This window comes from Scyliorhinus torazame, chromosome 16 (assembly GCF_047496885.1).
Source record: "Scyliorhinus torazame isolate Kashiwa2021f chromosome 16, sScyTor2.1, whole genome shotgun sequence".
Taxonomy (NCBI): domain Eukaryota; kingdom Metazoa; phylum Chordata; class Chondrichthyes; order Carcharhiniformes; family Scyliorhinidae; genus Scyliorhinus; species Scyliorhinus torazame.
The window spans coordinates 178516526-178541225 of NC_092722.1; the positions used below are offsets into that span (position 1 = coordinate 178516526).

At 46.9% G+C, this 24700-nt stretch overlaps 1 protein-coding gene across 9 annotated transcripts in view; it reads right to left on the reverse strand.

Annotated features, from left to right (window-relative positions):
* Positions 1 to 24700, reverse strand: part of LOC140393260 (gamma-adducin-like) — a 308595-nt gene that overhangs the window by 52649 nt on the left and 231246 nt on the right. For all 9 annotated transcript variants that reach the window (XM_072479530.1, XM_072479533.1, XM_072479535.1 and 6 more), the window contains 4 exons: positions 23694 to 23774; positions 2231 to 2380; positions 1980 to 2123; positions 1187 to 1285 (listed from right to left, as the gene is read on the reverse strand). In XM_072479530.1, the coding sequence (XP_072335631.1) occupies positions 1187 to 1285; positions 1980 to 2123; positions 2231 to 2380; positions 23694 to 23774 (474 nt within the window). The remainder of the gene's footprint in view (positions 1 to 1186; positions 1286 to 1979; positions 2124 to 2230; positions 2381 to 23693; positions 23775 to 24700) is intronic.

Sequence of the window (24700 nt, forward strand, 5' to 3'; positions counted from 1 at the left end):
AAGGTATCTGTATGACCATGGACAATGGGGGGGATGATAACTAAAACTGACCATAATCAGCAACAGTTTGCACTTTGCAATGTAGTGAAATACCTGAAGATGTAATAGCACTGTTTCAAAAAAAAAGTTTAAAACTTTGGTTTTTATCTTTACCTGCTTCCAAAGAGTGTAAAAAATTGATAAAAGAACTTCAAAGTTTAGGAATGTGAACACCAAACACGTTGCCTTTGATACTGGAGCATGCGAGCTGCAATATAGCGCTGGAGTACATTTTAAAAGTGAGGTTGGGCCATATGAATATTTGTAAATCTGAATGAGATTGGAATAAGGAGTTACAGGAGTGTCAGAAATGTTTTAAAAAAATTTTAGAGTACCCAATTTCCCCCCCCCCCCCAAATTAAGGGGCAATTTAGCGTGGCCAATCCACCAACCTGCACATCTTTGGGCCGTGGGGGTGAAACCCACGCAGACACGGGGAGAATGTGCATACTCCACATAGACAGCGACCCGGGGCTGGGATCGAACTGGAGTCCTCAGCGCCGAAGGCAGCAGTGCTAACCACTACGCCACCGTGCCAGGAGTGACATAAATGTGGTTGGAGTTTTCAATTATTAAAGTTTGTGCTGAGTGGTGGCTGGCAAAGGGACCGTTCAAGCAGCTGAGCTTCGAGATTACGTGAGTGGATGAGAGAATTGGTCTTGGCAATTAACATGTTAGCTGTTGAAACTGTATTGGGTTCAGCCTGGCCAAGCAGTCACTGGAGGGGACAGAATTAGGGCATTAAGGTTAGCATAGCTCACTGGTTGGAATCGATGGAAATTGTGGTTGACCCTCTAAAGCTTAAGAGCCAAGACAATCCTCCTTCTACCTTGGCTGAAATCATGTTAACATGCACACACCAGGTATTAGGCAGAGAAATGTATTGCTTCTTAGATTATGTATCACACAGTGCATATATCCACTACATCTGAAAATATTACAGAAAATGGGTTAATGAAGATAATACACATAGTTAGTTTGTCTGAAGAGATCAACTTGGATGTGAAAACCATGTCCCTAAAGTCTGTTGAATACACATGAAAAAAGAACCAGGCACTCAACTAAGGAAATGGGTTTGAATGCATTTATTGCTCGAAGGTATCATTTAAATGATTTGGCACCAGTTGTACATTATTTTCTGCATTACCTGGATCTCGCAGGCAAATTGAACAGAGTAGATGTAGTGAAAAGCTTCCTCTATGGTCTCACCAAGTGCTATTACACCATGGTTTCTAAGAACCAATACCTGAAAATAAAATCATGATTAGAGAATGCAGAAAGCAAAGGAACATTTATGTTACAGTGTAACTCAACAGTCAATTTAAAACAACATTTTTTTCTGTTTTACTTTTATTACCTATGCTTCTTTCTCTTTCCTTGCTCTTCCCTTTCTCTTCTCCTGAAGGCACTGAATCTTGGTTCCAAATATGCCAATTTTCCTCATCTATGCCATCCAAGCAACCCTTCTGCATGCATTGGCCTAGGTAGTGAGATTGTACATGTCTAGGTCTATATAGTGAACATTGGAGTGGCATCACAGCTGAGCCTAATTGTGTCATAAAACTTAATCTTGCAGCAGTGAAAGGAGGCTATTTGGTAGCTGTGCCTGTGCCAGCTGCTTGTGAGAGTTCCAAACTGATTCTCTTAACACAGCTTTTGCTTCATAACCCCGCAATTAGTCCTCTCCAAGTATACATTCAATCAATTTTTTGACCTCAAAAGTTAACGGTTTCTCTCTCCACAGTACAGTCTGACCTGCTTGAGCATTTGCAGCATTTTTTATTTTTATTTCAGATTTCCATTATCTGTAGTGTTTTGCTTTTGAAACATACTTTACACTGGTGGTAATCTTTGAATTCTTACTCTCAGCTCGTCTTTGGGATAAAATGATCAACATCGATTGTTCACTTTGAACATAGCAACAACTACTGTGATCTTACCTTGCAAGCTGTGCCGAGACACTTCTGGAGCTGAATTCGGTCGCTCTCTTCATCAAGTGAACCATTATAATCATAATATGCGACACTGCCCACAATCAAGGCTTCTTGGGATATTGGCAAGATACCACACTTCATGGTTGAAACCTGGTGGTGGGTGTTGAGGAGGAAAGCAAATAACTTTCAAGAATTGAATGTGGAAAATATTGTAAAAACGTAAAACTTAAAATAGAAATGTTTAAAAAATCACTTACAGCAGCAGCTGCTGGTGTGTGTATATGTATAGCACAACGGACATCAGGGCGTATTGCATAGATGGCTGCATGGGGGCTGAATGATGCTTGGTCAATTCTCAGATTTGTGCTTCCCTGGTCTACTACTTCACCTAGTATGTTAACTTTCACCTATTTATAAAAAAGCACATGTGATGAACTTTTATGATCCAGGCTATTTCTTTTTAGAGAGACCAAGTAAATAACAAGCTAGCCTTCATTGTCTACTTATATCATTTACTTTCAAATGATTCTCAAACAGCACTGCTATTCATTAAAATAAATCACAAGGCACCGTTGATAACAAAAACCTTTTCAGACCATTTTTACCCTTCCAGAATATCAATGTTTCTCGCATACATTGGCCGTGATTCTCCAGGATTGCTTGACCCAGGCGGGATTCCCATTGAACTGTTGAATCAGGTCTGAGTGCCAAAACAGGATTCTAGCCAGGCGTCAAACCCGTTGCGAGTCTCCCCACCCGCTGTGCCTGGTCTGATCAGGTTCTCGCCTAAAGAGGTTACAGCTGATCAACATAAATTTAAATATCATTACTGGGTTTGAGGCCAGATGCTCTGTCCTCCAGGTATGCTCCCACTTCCACCAGATGGAAGTCCTGCAGGCTCCAATCTCTCCTGGACCTGACATGCGGGGACCATGCGTCGTGAACTCCAAGGAGGGGGCTGGTTTAGCACTGGCCTGGAGAGGGACGGCCTTAGCCTGTTGACCGGTCCTGTTCCTCAGAGATCTCTACACCTACCTTCAGGGTGCCGAGGGTGGTCCTTCAGGAGAGGTGGGCTTGTGCTGGGGGTTGTGTGGCAAGCCTTCCCTCTGCAGCTTTGAAAATCATTAAAGTCTTTCAGCATTTCAAGTTGCAGTCAAAAGTCTTCCCCCTGATGTGTTGGAACCCTTTGATATCTCTCCCAGGATGTCAATATCAATCAACTGTCAGATGAAGGTGAAAGGTTTCCCTTTGATGGAATCCTTTGAAGTGCTTTCTTCAGTCAATTTCATTCTCCTTCAACTTTTTCAAGCCTCTTGGCATGCTGAGTCACCTTAAAGCTTTGAACTGCATTGATTACATTCAATTTCATTGACAGCTCCAGGCTATTTAAAAGGATTAGTTTTGTTTCTTTTTATAGCTCTGCTCAGTCTATTAACTCAGAAGTGTTTCCTCTTTTGAGCAGGTGTTTTCTCTAAGCACAGTTCTTTTTAAAGAGGCTGTTTCTTTGATCTGAAGAGCTTCCTAGCAAGACCAGATGCTCTGTCTGAGTGCTGCTGCCCCCATACTGGGAAAGACCCCCGACCTGAGCCCCTACAGCCCAGCCGGAATCCCCCCCCGACCTACACCTCCCCTGAAGAGAGGATACTCACCTCATTGGAGTCTATGGCGCCAGGTTTACACTGCCAAGTGCGAGGGCCGAAGGGAGGAGGGATCTGAAGAGGGGGGGGGGGGGAATTTGGTGAGCCCATAATGGGGTATCGCTCACTTGGGCGGGGCTTTGCCAGTTATTCAGAAGGGGGGGCCTGTTGTGTTATTCTGAGATCAGGGCTCCCCTTCAAAAGGAGGCCCCGATCTCTGAGGAGCGAGACCCGTGGGTTTAAGCAGCCCCTCTCCAAGAAAGTGCCGTTGAATCCCACCCCAGCAGTGCTGCCAGCAGCAGCAGGAAACATACCGGTTTCCCTGCTGTCAGTAGCACTTAAAATTGATTCTGGAGAATCGCAGCCATTGTCTTTTTATTAGGGAGCTTGTGTTTCACACGAGTTATGAATAGCTAAAATCGTACATGCAGTATTAACAACATTCAGTCATTGGACAAAAAGGTTCCAGACTTCATGCTGTGCTGGGCTTACTGATTGTAAATGCAATGCTCCTGGAAGATAGGAAAAGGAAAAGAATAAACTAACCAATCTTGATTACATTGTGCAATTCCTATGAAAGTGCGCATTGTAGCATTGAACATAGATTTGATTTAAGACAGAGATGAGAAGAAATATTTTCGGAGGGCCATGAATTTTTAGAACTCGCTTCCCCAAAGCATGGTGAGGTTGGGTCAATAATTAATTTTAAGGCAGAAGAAATAGCATTTGACTCCCTTATTAGTCAAGAATCTATTGTGGTAGGCAGAATGTGGCATTGAGGCCACAATCCGATCAGCTATGATCTTATTGAATGGCGGAGCAGGTTGGAAGGGCCAAATGGCGTGCTCCTACTTTGTATGATGAAACTCAATATAGATGAAGAATGGTTGGCAACGGGGGCAAGACACGGGAAACCAACAGTTTTTCATTTATCTATACAACAGAACGATGCACATCTTTCAGAGAAGAGGAATATAAGTTTTATTGACGTTTTCAAACTTTTGATCTTCCCCAACACACTTAACACCTACCACATACAACAAGAGCAATTACCCTTTTAGAAGGAAGCATCCACACTCATCAAAACATAGACATGACTCAGGGGGATACTGTTACTATCTCACTCGAGGCAGAAAGAATGATAGGGAATGTTGAGAATACATATACTGATAAATTCTAAATGCCCTCAAGAAGGTGATGATGAGTCTGTTTCTTGCACAGGTGCAATCAGTGCTATGTAAGTATACCCACAGTGGTGTAAAGTAAGGAAGTCAAGGAATTTGACCTAATAACAATGAAGATGATATTTTTCTAAGTCAGGATTGTGTGCGACTTGGAAGAGGAACTTGCAGAAGCTGATGTTCCCATGCACCTGCTGCCCTTGTCCTTTTAGGTGTTAAATCTTGTAGGTTTAGACGCTGCAGTCGAAAAAAGCCTTGGTGATTTTTGAAGTGCATGGGGAGGCTGTGGCGAAGTGGTATTGTCACTGGACCTAGTAAACCAGAGACCCAGAGTAATGCTCTGGGGATCCAGGGTTCAAATCCTGCCACTGCAGATGGTGAAATTTGAATTCAATAAAAACCTGGAATCAAATCTCATAATAACCTTTATTATTGTCGCAAGTAGGCTTACATTAATACTGCCTGCAAAGAAGTTACTGTGAATATCCTCTAGTCGCCACACTCTGGCACCTGTTCGGGTACACAGAGGGAGAATTCAGAATGTCCAATTCACCTAACAGCACATCTTTTGAGACTTGTGGGAAGAAACTGGAGCACCCGGAGGAAACCCACGTAGACACAGGGAGAACGTGCAGACTCTGCACAGACAGTGACCCAAGCGGGAAACCATTGTCAATCGTCGCAAAAACCAATTTGGTTTACTAATGTCCTTTAGGGAATTAAATCAAAAAGAAAGGGAGGGAAGGGAAGGAGGGAGGGGTAAAAGACCATTAGTGGTTTGCAATTCAAAATCAGTCCATGTTATCCAAATGATTTTTTTTTTTTAAAACAAAGCTTCTACTCCACTTTTAACAACGGCTCCAGTATCCAGCTTTTACAAAGGGTAGAAAGATACAAGGGACAGAGCCGCAGGGACAGGCCCAAAGGCAAGTGGCTCGGACCAACATTGGGGAGACCAGCTGAGGCACATCGGCCAAATGGGGACCACAGCATAGAGGGAGGGGAGACAAGTCCTTGTAAATATATATTGTGATCTTTGTTGGTTTTTGTTTTCTTTTTGCTCCTTGGTTTATCTCTTTTGTAATTTTAATCTTTCCTTGGTTGTTTTTGCTTTGTTTTGAGCGGTTTTGCAACTTGTAACTTAACCTACAAACTGAAATGTATAACATAAAATGTGAAAACAAATAAAATACACTTTAAAAAAAACAATCCACAGGTTCATGTTACGATGCCAGTTAATGTTATAACTGGACAGAAAGATTCCAGATGGAACCCTGGCTTAAAGGATCGTAACCTTTCCTTTCATATAAAAACTGGAGGAACAGAGTCACAGGACCGCTAATTAGTTTTAAATGAACAAAAAATTACTAAACATTAAAAAATTGGATGATACAACCCTCCTTTACTCCCCCCTTAGATTAACAAATACACACAGATTTGATTAACATGGATCACAAAGTACATCTTGAACTGCAATGGTCTCATTAACACAGATTGGTTCTGATCAAATATACACACTCTGCTCTGAACCTAAGTTAGTATCCGTTAATTTCTTCTCAGAATCCCCCAGATGATTGTCACATGAGAGTTTCCAAACTCAACTCCTAAAACACACTTTAAGTTCTTCTTTCACAATAATGCTTTCCATTAGTGGTTTGCAATTCAAAATCCAGCCCATGTTATCCAAATGACTTTTTTTAAAACAAAGCTTCCACTCCACTTTTAACAACGGCTCCAGTATCCAGCTTTTACAAAGGGTAGAAAGGTTTACACCACCTTTCTACCCTTTAAAACGTCTTTGTTTTGACTGCTATACAAACTGTTCACTCGCTTGCTTTCATTCTCAATTCCAAGACTGGCATCAAACTTTTGGTTTACCTCTGAGGTTTGTTTTCTCACTTTAAATCTGGTTACTGCAATTGTTGCTTTAACTCAGAACACTGTTTTATTCTCCCTTGAATTCTTATGACCAATACCTTGGTCTCTGTTCTCTTAACTTCAGTCTGAATATATTCTTTGTGCCGCAATTCCCTGGTTATCTGGATTGTAACTGGTTCTTTCGGAAGCCTGCCTCTTTGCAGCTCCAGTCCTGTCCAGTCTTTCTTCTTAGAGAGGAGAGATGTTTACTCCCTGGTGTCCTTCTTCAACTGCCAAACTAAGAACAAAAAAGCTTTTTTCCCCTCCAGTTGCGAAGGAACACCCGCATATCTCTGCTGGCTTATTTATTCTTCACACCGTAACCCTAAGCACAATGGGAACACAGTTGGCACTGAATCAACCCCCACACATACAAATACAATTGTCCAGCACGAATCGGACTATAGGTTTTACCCTTCCTTCCACAGAAACATTAAATTAAATCAGTCTGGAGGATAGGCGTACTAACAGTAGCCACTGAAGGAGCCAAGAGCACCAGTATCGAGCCCATGATCATCCAAAACCAACTCCGCTGGGTCGGCCATGTGCTTAGGATGCCCGAGTCCCAACTGCCAAAGCAAATCTTCTTCGCCCAGCTCAAGGAAGGCTCCCGAACAAGAGGAGGACAAAGGAAGCACTTCAAAGTCACCCTGAAGGCTTACCTTAAGAAATGCAACATGGGTGTCAATGCTTGGGAGACCTTTTCTCAAAAGGGATCTACTTGGGGGAACCTCCTGATTGAAGGGACACAATTCTTCAAGAAGACCTGATGGCAAAAGGAGGCCCGGAAAAACAGCCTGAGAAAGGAATACCAGTGATCTTGAAACACCTTCCAAGTGTACGGCTGGAGATGTGGCTCTAAAATCGGGCTCATCAGTCACGCAAGGACCCACAGAACCCATGACACAGAGTTTCTTAGGTGGACAATCATACTAATCAGCGAGCAATCGCTGAAGAAGATACCTCATTTCTAATGTTTGCCAATACAAATATAAGTCTCTTAAAACTACCTTTGTTTTCCCAACACTCACCACTCTCAGTGAAGAAACTTCTCTTCATCTCAATCCTAAATGGCCTACCCCATAAGTTCAGACTGTGACCCCTGATTCTGGACTCCCCCGGCATCAGGAACATCCTTTCTGTATCTACGCTGTCTAGTCCTGTTAGAATTTCATAGGTTTCTATGACATTCCCTGTCATACTTCTAAACTCCAACAAACGTAATCTGAACCAACTCAATCTCCTCATACGTCAGCCCCAATATCCCAGTAATCAGTCTGATAAATCTTCAATTAGTACTTCTGACTTGTGCCTTGTAGATACTGGAAAGGCTTTGGGGAATCAGGACATGAGATACTCGGCAGAGAGTGTAGCCATTTAAGATGGCCACCTGCAAAAGACCATGGGAATTATGGCCAACCCAGGACTCAGACAGATACACAGTCTATGTGTATCTAAAACACAGGTAACCAGACCTGACCGAAACCCCCACTCATTTACATTTTAATGGCCCATTTTCCCAGGACAATAGAACTCCAATCAAGCAACCGGGACAGCCACAGACTGATCGGCGCCACTCCCCTTACTCAGAAAGCACAACTGCCAAGGTCAATGACCGCTAAGGACCCGCCCAGCTACCAAGGCACCCGCCCCTTTATTGGCCAAAATCAAAGAGAGTGATCAGAGTTCTGTCGAACTATTGGGTCCAAGGTTAAGGACCGCCCCAAAGAGCGCAAAATCCCAGGGGAATAAAAGAGAGCACAGCCATGTGTTCTGTCTCTCTTGGATTCGGCCTGTGCCTACCCAATTGCAGCAGGAACAGCCAGCTAAGTTCAAGACCAACGATCGCTACCGGACGGATGAGCCCAGCAGAGACAGAGCCACTTTCTTCGAACCAGCCAAGTGAAATCCAGATAAAGGCCTTTATCCATTTGCACAGTGCTGGTCGCCCTGAAGTTAAGTATAGGTTATTGTAGCTGATAGGGGTAGTTTAACTCGTAGTAGATATTGTGTTTGCATGTTGAGATGACTCTTGTGTATATAAATAAACCATCTTTTGAACTAACTAACTGGTTGTGTGGTCATTTGATCAATATAAGGGAAAGGCTTATGGTTCACTGAGGTAAATAAATAGAGCAACAAGAGTATCCAACCATTGGCCTATGCTTGTAGCCAGTGTTTATGTTTCTGGTCAATAGTGACCTACAGGATGTTGATGGTGGATTTTTGATGATAACATGACCACTGAATGCAAAGGAGAGTTGGTTAGACTCTCTCCTGCTGGAAATAGTCATTCATTATCATTTGCGTGGTGCAAATGTTACTTGTCACTTATCAGTCCAAATCAGAAGGTTATCCAGATCTTTCTGCACGCAAGCATAGACTGCTGCATTATTTCCAGGAGTTGCGAAAAGAACTGAATGAACACTGTACAATCATCAACAAACATCCCACTTCTAACCTTAGGATGGAAGGAAAGCCATTGATGGAGTAGTTGAAGAAGTGCCTAGAACTGTCTAAAGGAACTTCTGCAGCAATGTCCTGCGGCTTCATAGATTATAGGTCTCTACACAATCACAATTCTTTCTAATACATATGATTCTACCCAGTGAAGAGTTTCCCCCGATTGCCATCAACTGTGATTTAACCAGGTCTCTTCGATGTCATTATGATGTCAAGGACATACACTCTCGCCTCACCATAGGTGCTAATGAGGTCCGAAGCGGAGTTTCATAGAATCATAGCATTTACAGTGCAGAAGGAGGCCATCGAGTCTGCAGCGGCCCTTGGAAAGAGCACCCCACATAAGCCCACCTTCACTCGTTCCCTGTAACCCAGCAACTCCACCTAACCTTTATTTGGACACTAAGGGAAATTTAGCATGGCCAATCCACCTTCTTTGGACTGTGGGTGGAAACCGGAGCACCCGGAGGAAACTCATGCAGACACGGGGAGAACATGCAAACTCCGCACAGTGATCCAAGCCGGGAATCGAACCTGGGACCCTGGAGCTGTGAAGCTGTGATAAGCACTGTGCTACCGTGCCACAATATTGCTACGTTAATATTGTAAGTCAGGACTCTCAAAACTGAGAGTCTTGGGATAAAATTTCACCACCTGAGATATTGCTCCCGCCACTCCTCTCCAGTGCCGGGCATGACCAAAACATATGGACATGGTTTGCCGGACTCCCTAAACACCTTCCACATCTGTCCTCTACCCCAAAGAACCTACTCAACCTCCCCCCCCCGTCAAGTGCACTCTGTGAACCACCTTAAATTGTATCAGGCTGAGCCTGGCACATGAGGAGGAGGGATTAACCCTACCCAGGGCGTCAGCCCACAAACCTTCCTCTATCTCCTCCTCCCATTTAACCTTCAACTCTTCTGCTAGCGCTTCCCCCTCTTCTTTCATCTCTTGGTGTATTGCCAAAACCTTGCCCTCCCCGACCCATACGCCCGAGATCACCCTGTCTTGAATTTCTTGTGCCGGGAGCAACGGGAATTCCCTGACCTGTCGCCTCACAAAAGCCCTCACCTGCATATATCTAAATGCATTTCCCGGGGGTAATTCAAACTTCTCCTCCAGTGCCCCGAGGCTCGCAAATGTCCCGTCAATGAACAGGTCCCCCATTCTTCTAATCCCCACCCGATGGCAGCCCTGGAACCCCCCGTCCATCTTCCCCGGGACAAACCGGTGGTTACCCCTGATCGGGGACCACACCGAGGCTCCCACTGCACCCCTGTGCCGTCTCCACTGGCCCCAGATCCTTAACGTTGCCGCCACCGCCGGGCTTGTGGTATACTTTGATGGCGAGAACGGCAGCGGTGCCGTCACCAACCCCCCCAAGCTCGTTCCTTTACAGGATGCCATCTCCATCCTCTTCCATGCCGCCCCCTCTCCCTCCATAACCACTTGCGGATCATCGCCACATTTGCTGCCCAGTAGTAGCTCCCTAGGTTTGGCAGCGCCAACCCTCCTCGGTCCCTACTGCGTTCCAGGAACCCTCTCCTTACCCTCGGGGTCTTATTCGCCCACACAAACCCCATAATACTCCTACCTACTCTCTTGAAAAAGCCCTTGGTAATCACGATGGGAAGGCACTGAAACACAAACAAAAACATCGGAAGGACTACCATTTTGACCGACTGCACTCAACCCGCCAGCGAGAGCGGTAACATGTCCCACCTTTTGAAGTCCTCCTCCATTTGGTCCACCAACCTCGTCAGATTCAGTTTATGTAGGGCCCCCCAACTCCTGGCTATCTGGATCCCCAGATACCGAAAGCTCCCCACCGCCCTCCTCAGCGGTAGGACCCCTATCCCTCTTTCTTGGTCCCCTGCCTGTAATACAAAAAGCTCACTCTTCCCTACATTGAGCTTATAGCCCGAGAACTCCCCAAACTCCCTCAGAGTCTGCATGACCTCCACCATCCCCTCCATTGGGTCCGCCACGTACAGCAACAGGTCATCCGCGTATTGCGACACCCGATGCTCTTCTCCCCCTCGGACCACCCCCCTCCATTTAATAGACTCCCTCAGTGATATGGCCAAGGGTTTGATCGCCAATGCAAACAACAGGGGGGACAGGAGGCACCCCTGCCTCGTTCCTCAGTACAGCCGAAAGTACTCCGACCTCCGCCGGTTCGTCACTACACTCGCCACCGGGGCTCTGTAAAGGAGCTTAACCCAGCTGATAAACCCTCCCCCGAACCCAAACCCACTCAACTCGGTCAAAGGCCTTTTCCGCGTCCATAGCTACCACTATCTCCGCCTCTCCCTCCTCCGATGGCATCATTATCACGTTTAAGAGCCGCCGCACATTAGTGTTTAATTGCCTGCCCTTTACGAATCCCGTCTGGTCCTCAAGAATCACCCCCGGGACACAATCCTCAAGGCCAGCACTTTTGCCAATAACTTAGCGTCCACATTGAGGAGCGAAATCGGCCTGTCCGATCCACATTGCAGTGGGTCCTTGTCTCGCTTTAGGATCAAGGAAATTGTCGCCTCCGACATTGTCGGGGGCAGGGACCCCTCCTCTCTTGCCTCGTTAAAGGTCCTCACTAGTAGCGGGACCAACAGGTCTACGTACTTTCTGTAGAACTCCACCGGGAACCCGTCCGGCCCCAGGGCCTTCCCCGCCTGCATACTCCCCAAACCCTTGCTCAGCTCCTCCAACCCGATTGGTGCCCCCAAACCAGCCACCCCTTGCTCCTCAACCCTCGGGAACCGCAGTTGGTCTAGGAATCGTCTCATCCCCTCTTCCCCCCCTGGGGGCTGGGATCTGCACAGCTCTTCATAGAAGGCTTTGAATACCTTGTTTATTTTCGTTACACTCCGAACCGTGGCTCCCCTTCCATCTTTGATTTCCCCCTATTTCCCTCGCTGCCGTCCTCTTACGGAGCTGGTGTGCCAGCATCCGACTAGCCTTTTCCCCGTACTCGTAGGTCGCCCCCTGCGCCTTCCTCCACTGTGCCTCCGCCTTCCCCGTGGTCAACAGGTCAAACTCCGTCTGGAGCCGTCGTCTTTCCCCAAGTAATCTTTCCTCTGGGTCCTCTGCGCATCTCCTGTCCACTCTCAAAATCTCCCCCACTAACCTCTCCCTTTCCCTGCCCTCTCCCTATGAGCCCTGATGGGGATTAGCTCTCCCCTGATCACCGCCTTCAACGCCTCCCATACCACTCCCACTTCCCCGTTGTCGTTGGCCTCCAAGTACCTTTCGATACACCCCCTCACCTTCCCACACACCACCTCATCCGCCAGCAGTCCCACATCCAGTCACCACAGCGGGCGTTGGTCCCTCTCCTCTCCCAGCTCCAGTTCCACCCAGTGCGGGGCGTGGTCCGAAACGGCTATGGCCGAATACTCCGTCCCCTCCACCCTCAGGATGAGCGCCCTGCCCAGAACAAAGAAATCTATCCGGGAGTAGGCTTTGTGCACGTGGAAGAAAGAAAATTCCCTGGCCTGCGGTCTTGCAAACCTCCATGGGTCCACTCCCCCCATCTGATCCATAAACCCCCTGAGCACCTTGGCTGCCGCCGGCCTCTTTCCCGTCCTTGATCTGGAGCGGTCTAGTGCTGGGCCCAGCACTGTATTGAAGTCCCCTCCCATTATCAGGCCTCCAACCTCCAGGTCCGGAATGCGCCCCAGCATGCGCTTCATGAATCCAGCATCATCCCAGTTCGGGGCGTATATATTTACCAACACCACCCACGTCCCTTGCAACCTACCACTCACCATCACATAGCTCCCTCCATTATCCACTACGATAGTCTTGGCCTCAAATGACACATGCTTTCCCACCAAAATTGCCACCCCTCTATTTTTCGCGTCCAGTCCCGAGTGAAATACCTGTCCTACCCATCCCCTTCTTAATAACCTGACCTGGTCCGCCACCTTCAAATGTGTCTCCTGGAGCCACGTCCGCCTTCAGTCCCTTCAAGTGCGCGAACACTCGAGCCCTCATCACCGGCCCATTCAGGCCCCTCACGTTCCACGTTATCAGCCGGATTGGAGGGGCTCTCACCCCCCCCCCCCGGGCCGACTAGCCATCTCCTTTTCTGGGCCAGTCCCGTGTCCGTGTCTCCCTCGCCCTCCAGTCCCCCAGGCGGGGGACCTCCGTCCCGACCACCTCTTCTGTGTCCCATTCCCTTTCGGCTAGTGCAGCAGCAACCCTCTTCCCCCCCCCCCCCCCCCCCCCCCCCCCTGCTAGACCCCTGTCTAGCTTTTTTGCTCCCCCCATATCACTCCCGTAAGTCAGCTGACACCTGCTGACCCCGGCTTCCCCCCGCCGTCCCTTTGACCCCCCACCGTGTGGGAGTCTCCCAATCAATACACGTTCCTTCGTTCCCCTTCCCGCGTGCGGGGGAAAAAAAAACCTGCGCTTTCCAAAGCCTGCCCCGCCCCCTCTGGCGCAGCTCCTATGCGGCCTAGTCTCTCTCCCCCAGCCCATATACCATTTCCTGCGCGTGATTGACCCCCTATATACAACAACCATCATACTTCAACCCTCAAACACCCCTTGTACACTCACAAACCCTCAGTTAGAGTCCAACTTTTCAGTTTGTATAAAAGTCCACGCCTCTTCAGGCGTTTCGAAGTAGTAGTGTTGGTCCTTGTATGTAACCCACAGTCGCGCTGGTTGCAGCATTCCAAATTTCACTCCTTTCCGATGCAGCACCGCTTTGGCCCGGTTGAAACCCGCTCTCCGCTTGGCAACCTCCGGGTATATTCGGATCTCTGCATTGTCCCACTTGTTGCTCTGCTCCTTCTTGGCCCATTTCAGGACGCTCTCTCTGTCCGTAAACCGGTGAAATCTCACCACCATCGCCCTTGGCGGCTCAGTTGCCTTGGGCTTCCTCGCCAGCACCCGGTGCACCCCGTCCAGCTCCAGCGACCTCGAAGGGGCCTCTGCGCCCATCATCGCCCCAATCATCGTGCCCGCGTATGCCGCGGCATCGGCCCCCTCCACTCCTTCTGGGAGACCCAGGATCCTCAGATTATTTCTCCTCGACCTGTTCTCCAGGTCTTTGAGTCTTCCCGCCTACTTCTTGTGTAGCGCCTCGTGCCGCTCCACTCTCACCGCCAGGCCCAAGAGCTAGTCCTCATTCTCTCTCACTCTCTCTTTTCTGGACCTCCTAGATCTTCACCTCGTGGGCCTTCTGGGTTATCCCTAGTCCTTCAATTACTGCCAGTATAGACGCCAGCATCTCCTTACGCAGCTCCTCGAAGCAGTGCTTGATGAATTCCTGCATCTCCTCTTTGTCCCCGGCCGCCGCCATTTTGCTTTTTTCCCCTCGCTTCTCCCGCTGCTCCAATGCCGCTTTTTTGGCCGTTGCACTTCGGGTCCGGTCCATAAAAGTTGGTAGGGGACCTCTCTCTTCTCTTCCCCATGGGTTGTCTGTAAAAAAAATTCCGTTGGCGCTCCTCTAGCGAGCCCGAAAGTTCGTAGTCGCGGGAGCTGCCAAATCGTGCAGCTTATCTCCGCATAGCCAGAACCGGAAGTGCCCATTTCAAATATTAAAACAAAAACTCAAGAATACTTTCAAATCTAAGGCTTAAACTTCCTTACAGGCTCCAAAAATCAGTAACCTACATAGCGTGATTTGGCTTTTTTTCAACTCTCACACTGATGCTGGAATAAAACTGAATAAGAAAGTTCCTCAAGCAAAAGGGTTGACCTTTTGCAATATGGAGTTAAAAAAACACTTATTTGGATCACATTGAAGCACTGCCATGAGGACTATGTTCCTTGTACTCCAACAAATGTCAATCTTTTGTTCCCCATTATATATGGGAAAATAGCAGTTCACTGACATCACATTAATAGTCCATGAAGACTGATCAGGGACTTTTGAGGTCAGGAGGTTTCTGTGGAGAGAACTCAAATGTTAACATTTCACATATTACCTTTCATAAGTTCATTCCACAGATTGCAGAGGAACCCCCATTTTACGGCACTAGCTGCTGTAAAGGAGGTGCCAAAATGGATAATTTAAAGGGAGAAAGAAGGTAAGTGGTTCGGGCAATTATGGTAGGGGAGGTCATCCTGTGCGAGGCTGGGTCCATATCACAATGGTAACTTCATAGGTTCTTCATTGGGTGTAAAATGTTTTGGGGCATCCTGAAGTTGCAAAATACATTATTTACATGCTAGTTTATTTCAATAATTTGACTTTAGATTTCATTGTATGCAAACTGATCTTTAATCATTACTCAAATAAATACTGCCGAAGCTGCAGCACTACCCGTTACACTGATCTACAGAGAAAATGTAGCTCATTCATTGAGTAACTATAGCAAGTGTTTTTCTCTAATGTTATAAGGGCTCCCTATGTTGTTTCTCCCCTTTCTGTTTACTATGTTAACATATAAATATTAGATTATGCCGGTAGTTTCAAACGTAATCAAAATGGCTGGCTTTCCTTTTTACATGCATGCTAATTAATGTTCGTTAATGCATGTTTTATGGAGCTAGTCTGGAAAAAAACTGCAAGAACAATATAATGAATTGCAATACTCATTTCAGCAGGTTAGTAATTGAGCAACTCAATCAATAATTAAAGTAAGTTACATAAGCTACATGCCTATTATCTCCGGAGCAGATACTGTCCCATGGCTAACCTCGGATTCTAATGGCTAGTAATTATACAGTAAAGGACCACTAATTATACGGGTTTGCAGTAATCAGTTTAAAAATAAAATTGATCACAAGGAGGCTGGCCTCCAGCTTTCATTGCATTCCTGAGGCTCAGTATAGAAAAATGACATAAGCCTTTGGACTAATGGCTGGTGGAAGAGTCCATGAACCAAATAAGCAGCAGCTGATTATAGGCAAATGTGTGGAATGTTTCAGTACTGTTGAATCCGTGGTAAGCAAAACGCATAAACAGTAGAAATTAACGAACAAGGTTTATTACAATACAATTCCAAAACTCCTCCAATCCTCCAAGTGTCTTTTATACAAGCTGGGGCTCTCCTTGTTAAGGGGAAGCCCGTCCTCTTAAATGAGATGTTCATATTTCATGGAAGTCATGGGAAACCATCTGATCCTGACCCCAAGGCTTCCATTAGTGTTATAACACTCCGCCACGCCTAAGTCCACAGCAACGTCCACATCCAGGCCTTTCAGCCGTTTCGCTTATAAACGGCGTTCAGGCGCAGACCGTGTGGCGTTAGGAGGCGTACATCAGACCGGAGAATGGCGTTTGCGTGCCGAGTGTGTTTGGGTGGCAGGGGCATTGCTGGTGTGGCCACGAGAGCCGGCACGGGCGCCTCCAGCAATGGCAGAACGTCCATCTCGGTTTCCGAGTCGGAGCTAGGCGGTTTTGTCCGGTAGCAGAATAAGAACTTGGCTAAGCAGGTCTCCCAGGAACCCAATGTCTGCTTTTTCATTGAGCTTAAAAGTTTGCACCACCCCTTGGCCAACCTATTTGATGCAGGGTGGTATGGGGTGGACCTCACGTGACAGATCCAGTTAGCGGACACAAATGCCAAACTTGTAAATCTGTACCATTGTCTGATACCAGCACCTTAGTTATGCCATGCGAGCTGGAAACGTGCCGGAGTTTCTCTATGGTGGTCCGGGTCATCTTCACCTGTATCTTGAGGACCGCCATCCAGATGGAGTGTGCATTGATGAGGATGAGGAACAATGCACCCAGAAAGGAGGAGAGACTACAGATGACCGGAGGTCATGGACCGGAGCTGCAGGGGGCAACCTCTGGTGTGCCTGACACTAGACGGAGCGCTCAATGTCTGCATTGATACCGGGCCACCAAACGTAGCTGCAAGCTAACATTTTCATCTGGCACACGCCTGTGTGTCCATTGTGGAGGTCCATCAGAAGCTGGCCGCATCCACATTCGGGGACTACCACGCGATTCCCCCCATGCTAAGCTCATGCAACTTTGTGGTGTACGCTTTCAAATCCTGCGGAAAAGCCCTGTTCTGAGCCACATACTGCCTCATGTGGCGAAGGCCGGAAAGCTGAGGGTCAGTCTGGGTCCACCTGCGGATGCGGGACACTGTGACCTTTAACAAGTCCATAAAATGAAGGGTAGCAATGACCTTGCGGGGTGCTGCAAGTGTAGGTGGGCTGGTCTGATCGAATTTTTATAACATAGATGCCTCGGACGCAAAAAGGTTGCAGTACAGCGAAAATGAGTATTCTTTGCTTTTCGCAATGATTTTGGAGTAGTAAGCATGTTTGGCAGATGACAGCAGTGCCTGAGAGTATTTTATGCAGCCCAGATATGGCAACAATTTCACTAAATTCCCTTTTGTGACACCCTGTAAATAGTTGAGTGCAATTGCATTCTTTAAGTTTGTAACTGGGTTAAACTATCCTACATCATTTAATGGAAGACCCTTTAATAGAGAAATAATTTAATTTTATCTGGGCTGGATTTCATCCCCTGGACCCAAAGATTAAAGAACTTGAAACTAGCCAATTCAAAAATTATAAAGAACATTAAGGCCAATTCTTGACCAGCACTCTACATTAAGTGCTGTTTTACGCATACCTAATTAGTGATTAGGTTGTTACGACTGGGCCAGTCGTATTGCTTGTCAAATGACCTATTTGTTTTCATTTCATTTTAACGGTCTTTTACCATTTCTTTCTTTCTTAATATACATTTAATTCCCCCCCCCCCAATCTTAACCACCTTTCCTTCACCTTTCTCCTCTTTGCTTCCCCCTTCCCCTCCTCCCCACACCTACAGTTCACCCTCTGATGTTAGTTTCCCTGCTGTTTGGCCTTTCACATCTTTTGTTCTCTCTGGGGACTGCCATTAGCACTCTTTACCCTTGGTTCCTGTGGCCATTAGCACCCGGTTTCCCTGGGTTTCTGTGGCTATGACTCATCTTTCATTCTCAGTCCAAATATTTCCCACTTTCTCGGTCTGTTAGCTTTGACAAAGAGTCATCAGACTCGATACGTTAGCTATTTTCTCTCCCTACAGATGCTGCCAGACTTGCTGAGATTTTCCAGCATTTTCTCTTTTGTTTCAGATTTTGCTTTTACCAACACCACTTGACCTGGAGTCGCAACACAATTAAAATTAATAAATCATTCTTAGAAAAACACCTGAAGTCTTTTTTGTTCAGTAACTGCAGTCACCAGGATTGTAACTTTAAACACAATTACATTTATTAATAACTATAATTAAATATGCAACAAATACAACAGGTTAACTATTATCCAATTCTTAACCCCCTCCCCACTTAAACTCATCCCACCCTCTACACCTACACAAAAGACAGACAAACACAGAGGGGGGTAAAATAACAAGTAAAAGATAAAAGTCTTGGGACGGAAATGAAACAGAGTCCTATGTTGGGTGCGTTTAGCCGGGTGTTTCCCGGCACCAGCAGTGGCTAGAATTACTGCGCTATTGAATGGGACTCTGCTCATTTTTGGGCCTCGGTGAGGACCGTCCCGCCGAGGCCGCACTCAGTCCTATTTCCTCCACTAACAAGCTCTGCTCGCTAGTGTGGGAATAGATTGGCGGCCTGAACTCAAGACCCTCCCCAACGTGGCCTAACTGCTCACTTTAATATGTTGATTTTGGAGCCACCCATTGTGGGCAGGATCCAGATCGTGATGTCTTGTGAGATCCCGTTTGATCTAGCAAGGAGTAACGGGCCGGATAAATCTCACAAGAGGATACCAGCGGGTCACATCCCGGGTCAGGGGCGGTCTTAGATTTCACCTTTTGTTTCAGGTGGTTGTTCCTAACACATCTCCTTCAGTCTAGGTGCTTTTCAGTGGCGAGAGAGAGAAAGAGAGCGAATTATCTCACACAGGCAGGTCTCAATCACCACCTGTTACCGGGCAGAATACATCCTTGGGGCCAAATCATTGGCCACCGGCCAACCAATCTAACAGAGTCCCACCCTATCTCTCGGGTGCCGAAATGGCTGAGTCCTGCTGTCCATAGGTTTTGTAACTTTTGAATTCCTCACTTCCCCTGCTCGACTTAAAGCTATATGTCCATTGAGCATCCATGGATCAAATGATAACAGCAAAAATAAAGAAAGGGGAAATAAGGGAATCAACAGTAAGTACCCGTACAAGGTCAAAGACAATAATTAATCTGTAGGCTATTTTAGATATTGCACAGTAGCTGACTGGGCCAACATTGTAGGGCCAAAAAAAAAATCAAGAAGCTGTGACAAAGCTGTAACATGTGCATTACGTTTAATAATTTATGTGGTCTCCAGAATCCATAGACTGTCTCCTTCCTCAAATCTGTTTTACTTTACTGTCCTGGTTCTGATCATGTGTTGTCGTGGCTCAGTTAAGGAGGAAACAAACCTGTAATTACGGAACTGTGGTGATATAGCATCATGTGACAGGAACAGAAAACATTTTTTTCAGCACTGCTTGTATAACAATTGTAAGAGGTATTCCTAAACTAAAGAAAACTTGTGTTACAGGAGTCTCCAATTGGTTCAACTGAGTTAATCCAGTACTTTAGCTACACTGACCTCGAATCCCAAATTTGAACCCAGTTTGCATTGCCAGTATACTCCAGAATTAGTTACATCATCTTGGATTTAGGGAGAATTGGGTTTACACTCAAGTTCATGTTCTACATTATTATTCAGTGACATGTTAATGCATGTGGATGTCAGGTGACAATGGGACTAACTAGTTATAATGTATAAAAAACTGCCTTAAATCGCTGTCAAACCTAGACTAAATAAAGGCCACTCAGAATAAGTGCTGAAGGTTATTCAACAATGTGGGTGTTTTGGGTTGCTGCTGTGGCCGCTGTGTTCACTGCCATGTGTACCTTCACCCATTGTCCCTCCTGGCTCCCCTGTCCTGCTTGATCTGTGTTCGCCATGGCATCTTCACCCCCTTCCCCCTCCCCATCTCTCCCTCCATTGTCCGGTTCGGTCCTCCCTTGCTTATTGGTTGCTGGTCACGAACAAATTTTGGAACAGGCTGGTGAATAGCCTCCTTGTGCTGTGGAAGCCTTCCTCCGATCCTCGATTGCCACATTACATTTTTTCTAATTTGAGAAACTCTGGCAAGTCGGAGCGCCAGTCTGTGGCTTTGGGTGGCTGTTCATCATCTGCCAAGTAGGCGGCTTCAGCAGGGGGATAAGGGTGGCAAAGGCTAGGACGCCTGCCCCTCTCCCCATAAAGAGCCCTGGCTGCTCCGAAGCCCCGAAGACCGCCATTAGCGGGCATGGCTCCATCCTCCTTCCCACAACTTTAGGCATCATCTCAAAGGATGCCTAGTATCCAACAAGTCTGGGGCAAGACTAGAACATGTAGGTGTTGTTGGCTGGGCCTCCCTGGCATCGTTCACATTTGTTCTCCATCTCAGGGAAGAACCCGCTCATTTGTGTTCTGGTTATGTGCACCCTAAACACCACCTTTAGCTGCGTAAGGCGTAAGGCTCAGCCCTGCTCCCTCCCCCCCCCCCCCCCCCCCCACACCACACACACACACACACACAAATGGCATGATTAGCTTGTTTACCTTAGCGAAGAAGGCCTTGGGGATGAAGGTCAAGAGGGATCGGAACAGGAAGAGGAACCTTGGCAGTACGTTCATTTTGATCGTCTGTACTCTCTCTGCCAGGGAATGCGGGAGCAAGTCCCTCCTCCACAGGTCTCTCTTTCAATCTTCCACGAGACTCTACAGATTCCACTTGTGGATCTGTGTCCAGTAGTGGGATATCTGAATCCCCAGGTATCGGAATTTGGCTTGGGCCACCTAAACGGCAGCTTCCCCAAACCTGATCTTCCCCCCACTCGGGTTCATGGGAAAATTTTGCTCTTGTTCAGTAAGATTTGTAACCCGAGAAGGCTCTGAACGCCTTTAGAAGTTCCATTATTCCTTCATGCTGGATAGGGAGTTCGAGACGTAGAGAAGCAGATCATCCGTCTAGAATGAGACTCTGCTCCCAGTCTCCCCTCTGGATATCTCTTCACTCCTTCGCTGATCTGAGAGCAACAGCCAGTGGCTCAATTGGTATGACAAATAACAGTGGGGATAAAGGGCATTCCTGCCTCGTGTCTCTGTGCAGCCGGAAATATTCAGAGCATTTCTCCATATGCTCGACATGGGAACACTGTACCATAGTTTCACCCATGAGGTGAACCCTGGCCCAAACCCAAACTGTTCCGGTACCTCCATTCGACTCTGTCGAAGGCCTTCTCTGCATCCAGGGAAATGATCACTTCTGGCGTCTCCTTCCCGGGTGGGGTCATGATCATGTTCAACAGACGGCTGATATTTACCATTAGTTGTCTGCCCTTGACAAAGCCTGTCTGGTCCTCCACGACTATCACTGGCATGCAACTCTCCAGTCGCCTCGCCAGGGCCTTTGCCAGAACCTTGGTGTCAGTGTTTAGGAGTGAGATGGGTTTGTATGACCCGCACTCAGTCGTGTCTTTGTCCTTTTTAGGGATCAGTGATATCGAGGCTTGTGCCAGTGTGGTTGGCAGGGTCCCCCTCGATAGTGAGTATTTGAATATCTCCCGCAGGTGCAGGGCAGTGTGGTTGTGAATTTTTTATAGAAGTCCACCAGGAATCCATTCAGCCTGGTGCCATCCCTGACTGCATGGAGTTGATATTCTCCATAAAATTACCTAGTTCTAGTGGTGCTTCCAATCCCTGCTTCTTTTCCTGTCCCAAGACTGGTGTGTCCAGCCCATCTGGGGGCTCGGAGGTGTACAGCTCTCGGTAGTAAGGCCTCATTGATCTTGTGTGGCATTGAGGCTAGTTGCCTCTCCTGCCCTTTATCTGTGCTATTTCCCTCGTGGCAGCCTGCTTTCTCAGCTGGTGTGCCAATCTTGTCCCTATGCTCATAAAGGGTCTCCTGTGACTGGCGGAGCTGGTTCACTGCTTTCCCGGTGGAGAGCAGGTCAAACTCCAGTTGTAATCTTATCCTCTCCACCAGTAGTTCCATGGCCAAGGCTGTGGAGGACTGCCGGTCCACCACCAATACGGAGTCGAGCAGCTGCTGCCTAGCTGCCCTCTCCTTCCTGTCCCCAAGTTCCTTATACTCAATTATTTCTCTTCTTATCACCGCCTGCTGGCTGCAGGATGCGTACCTGCTGATGGCTTGTGACATTTGTTCAAAAAACGTCTTTTCGGCAGGGAGGGCTGTGTCCAGCCTCCATTGAGCCGGCCCTTCTCCAACCTCACATCCATGTGTGCAGTGTGGTCGGAGATGACTATTGCGGAGTTTTCCACCCCTACTACCCCTGGAAGCACTGATTCTTCCACTACAAAGATATCAATTTGGGTGTAGACTTTGCGGACCTGGGAGGAAGAGGAGAACTCCCTCTCCCTTGGGTGTGTGAACCTCCATGGGTCCACTCCCCCCATCTGCTTTTGCAGATAGACACCTCTGCTTCTCCCAGCATGGTGAAATAGTGTTCCCTATTTTTATAGGTCACCCTAAGTTTTGCTGGTTAGTTTTGCACCCTAAGCATCACAAACCGTACTTTGCTCCTGAATAGAGCTGCCTTTGGTCCATTGAACTCAGTCTGGTGCTTGGCCAGGTCAGTCCCAATGTCTTGATAAATTTGGATTGTTTGCCCTTCTCATTTTCCTTGCCCTGCTCAAGATCCATTCCTTGTCCTGGAATCGGTGGAGTTTGTCGATAATCGCCCGCGGTGGTTCCCGTGCCTTCGGCCTCTGCCAGAGTGACCTGTGGGCCCTGTCCACCTTCGGGGGCTTGGGGAAGTTTTCTTCCCTGACCATCTTTCCTTGCATCTGCACCATTTAGTCTGTTGGGTTCCCACCCTCCAGCCCAAACCTGGTCTTCCACATTTCCTTTGAGTGCTTCCTGGGCTGCTACCAACCTTGCCACCTCTGATTCGAGTGAGATGATCTGATCCCTCTGGTCTGTGGTCACCTTCTCTAGTTCCTGCACTGTTGCCTCCTGCGCCTCCAGTCGTCGTTCCAGCCTCCCCAGCGCCACCTTAAAGAGAGCCACGGTGACTGCTACCGCCGATTTCACCGCTGTCATGAGGTCCTCCTTAGTGGAGTCCCTATGTTTTAGGAGTTCTCATGTCAGGAGTTCCATCCATTACCCCTGTCGGCAGGACGGCCGACGGTTGTGTCAGTGACTCTGCTTGATCTGTCATGTTCTGCTCTGCCTCGCTCCTCACGTCTGTGGCCTCGACCTTCCTCTCCTGGTTCTTACAGCTTTTGCTGTCCTTTCAGCCTTTTTGCTGGTTGCCAGGCATTTCTTCATGTGCTTTATGTTTCAGGCTGAGGGTAGGGGTAGCTTAGTGACAGATGTTTGGGTCAAAAGTACCTAGGTTGGAGTCTCTAGGGGGAGAGCCACCTTTCATGCAACTGCTCAGCACAGCCCCGCCATCTGAAATCCTGATTTTGTTTTCAACAATAGTTCAGAGAGCAAAATGTCCCATAATTGAATGTTTCCATCAATATGATACAACAAAACCTCTGAATAAGGAACAGTTAAATAGATGATGTATGCAAACTTACAAGATTTGAAGCTGTGGCCTCAGCATATGACAGGCCCTTGGGAATAATCAGAAAATGTTCCTGTTCTTTGCTCACCCTAACCTAAGAGAATGAAAATGAAAAAAAGTCACTAAATTTCATGTTTAATAATAAATGCCTCAAGGTATGAGTGCATAGATAATTCTCAAAGTTTCTAACATTGTACAAAGAAAAACCATCCAGAATATATGAACTTCAGAAACCATTAATTTATAGAATAATTATGAAGGTTACAATAAGATTCAAATAAAAAAGATCTTTGCGAAAAACACGGATATAAACTTTATGCCTACATTCTATTCCGCAAACACTGCGGAATAGAATACCCAATGCTGCTGAACACTCCCAAGTCAAGCAAAACATGTTACTGACGATTAAATATCACTCCATTGTGCAAGGATGCATCCCAGAAAAGCACTACATGTTACACCAGTCTAATCGCATTCCATTCCTTCTCATAATTTTCTCTTTTGTTAACAGTGTCATGCACATAGCTGGCAATGTATTTCATCTTAGATGGCACGACAGCCTAACTAGATGTTATCCTGACTTTTTTATATTCGTTCATGGGACCTAGGAGTTGCAAGCTGTGCCAGCATTTATTGCCCATCCCTAATTGCCCATGAGGGAGCATTTAAGAGTCACCCACATTGCTATGGATCTGGAGTCACATATAGGCCAGACCAAGTAAGGATGGCAGATTTCCTTCCCTAAAGGGCATTAGTGAACCAGAAGAGTTTTTCCGATAATCAATAATGGTTTCATGGTCATTAGACTTTTAATTCCAGATTTTTATTGAATTTATGTTTCACCATCTGCCATGGCAGGAGTCTGAACCTGGGACCCCAGAGTAGTACTCTGGGTCTCTGGATTAATAGTCCAGTGATAATACCACTATCCCTGATATCCAAGCAAATAATTTGGGGTAAGGGTAACTTGAACACTAATCAGGAACATGAGATTCTAGCTGAAATTTCCCTCCTATCCCT